General features: G+C 34.6%; 1 protein-coding gene across 1 annotated transcript; it reads right to left on the reverse strand.

Moving 5' to 3' along the window:
- Positions 1-746: 746 nt before the first annotated feature.
- LOC100571062 (ATP-dependent DNA helicase pif1-like) lies at positions 747-1,015 on the reverse strand (the record flags this gene model as incomplete). The annotated part of the gene is made up of 1 exon (XM_008191019.3): positions 747-1,015. A coding segment is annotated over one exon (269 nt), but the record flags the coding sequence as incomplete, so codon positions are not given.
- Positions 1,016-1,082: the final 67 nt, after the last annotated feature.

Genomic DNA, 1,082 nt, shown 5'->3' on the forward strand with positions numbered 1-1,082 from the left:
TAACGATAAAAATGACGACGAAATATACGAGACGTGCGTACGTAAGACTATATTATATTATATTATATTGCGAACACACGACCGGGCTGTTTTACGACTGACGAATACTGACGGGATATATGAGTCCCGCGACAAAAATGTTGATTAATTTCGTAAATATAGATAACATGACGACCAAATATATTTTATTTCATTGTTGAGAAGAATTGAAAAATAAACAAACGATTAGCGTCGTCCGTAAACAGATTATATACGCAGAATATAAATACAAAAATACAATTACTAGCAGATAAGAGTACGGTTGGGTTTCCCCTGCTACAATGTAAAATAAATAGTTAAAGAATAATTATATTTCACTTTTTTTTTTTTCAACGTGTATTAGATGGGACTCAGATGTCCCGCCAGGCCAGAACATACCGATATCTAAATGCATATATTTTCTATTACCGATTAAAGTGTCCGGGACTCAAACGTCCCGCTAGTACCGAAAGGGATAGATATTCAGCTACATCTGAGGAAGGTCAGAACCGACATGAAAAACCCACTCGATGTCTTTCTCGGTCACCAGGTCGAGACGACTGCATGTAAATATTTTAATGTATATTTTATAATTATTATGTTTCTATGGAAACTGTCCGTTTATAAGCCAATACGAGCAAAATACAAATACAAAAATGAAAAGATGGCATGATCGATAAGAACGATATCGTATTTTTTTGTTTGTAAAAATTATATAATAATCTGTATCATTTTAATGCTTGAGGATATACGATGTTCTTTGTTTTTCCATTCGGACAATAAATGTAGAGATTTTTCGGGTCACCGCCTCTTGAACATGCCACATATAATTGTCCATGAGAGAAGCACATAGGATCAAGTAGAAGTCCCGTACATTTACCTTGAGATTTATTTATGGTGAAGGTGAATGCAAGTTTTACCGGGAACTGTAATCGCTCAAATCCAAACGGCACATCACTGGGTTTAATAGGTATTCTTGGTATATATACGACTTCACCTTTTCCACATCCGGTTAATATTGTAGCTTCTATTACATTATTTTTCAAGATTTTACACTTAAACGG

This window comes from Acyrthosiphon pisum, unplaced genomic scaffold (genome assembly GCF_005508785.2).
Source record: "Acyrthosiphon pisum isolate AL4f unplaced genomic scaffold, pea_aphid_22Mar2018_4r6ur Scaffold_1859;HRSCAF=2364, whole genome shotgun sequence".
Classification (NCBI taxonomy): Eukaryota; Metazoa; Arthropoda; class Insecta; order Hemiptera; family Aphididae; genus Acyrthosiphon; species Acyrthosiphon pisum.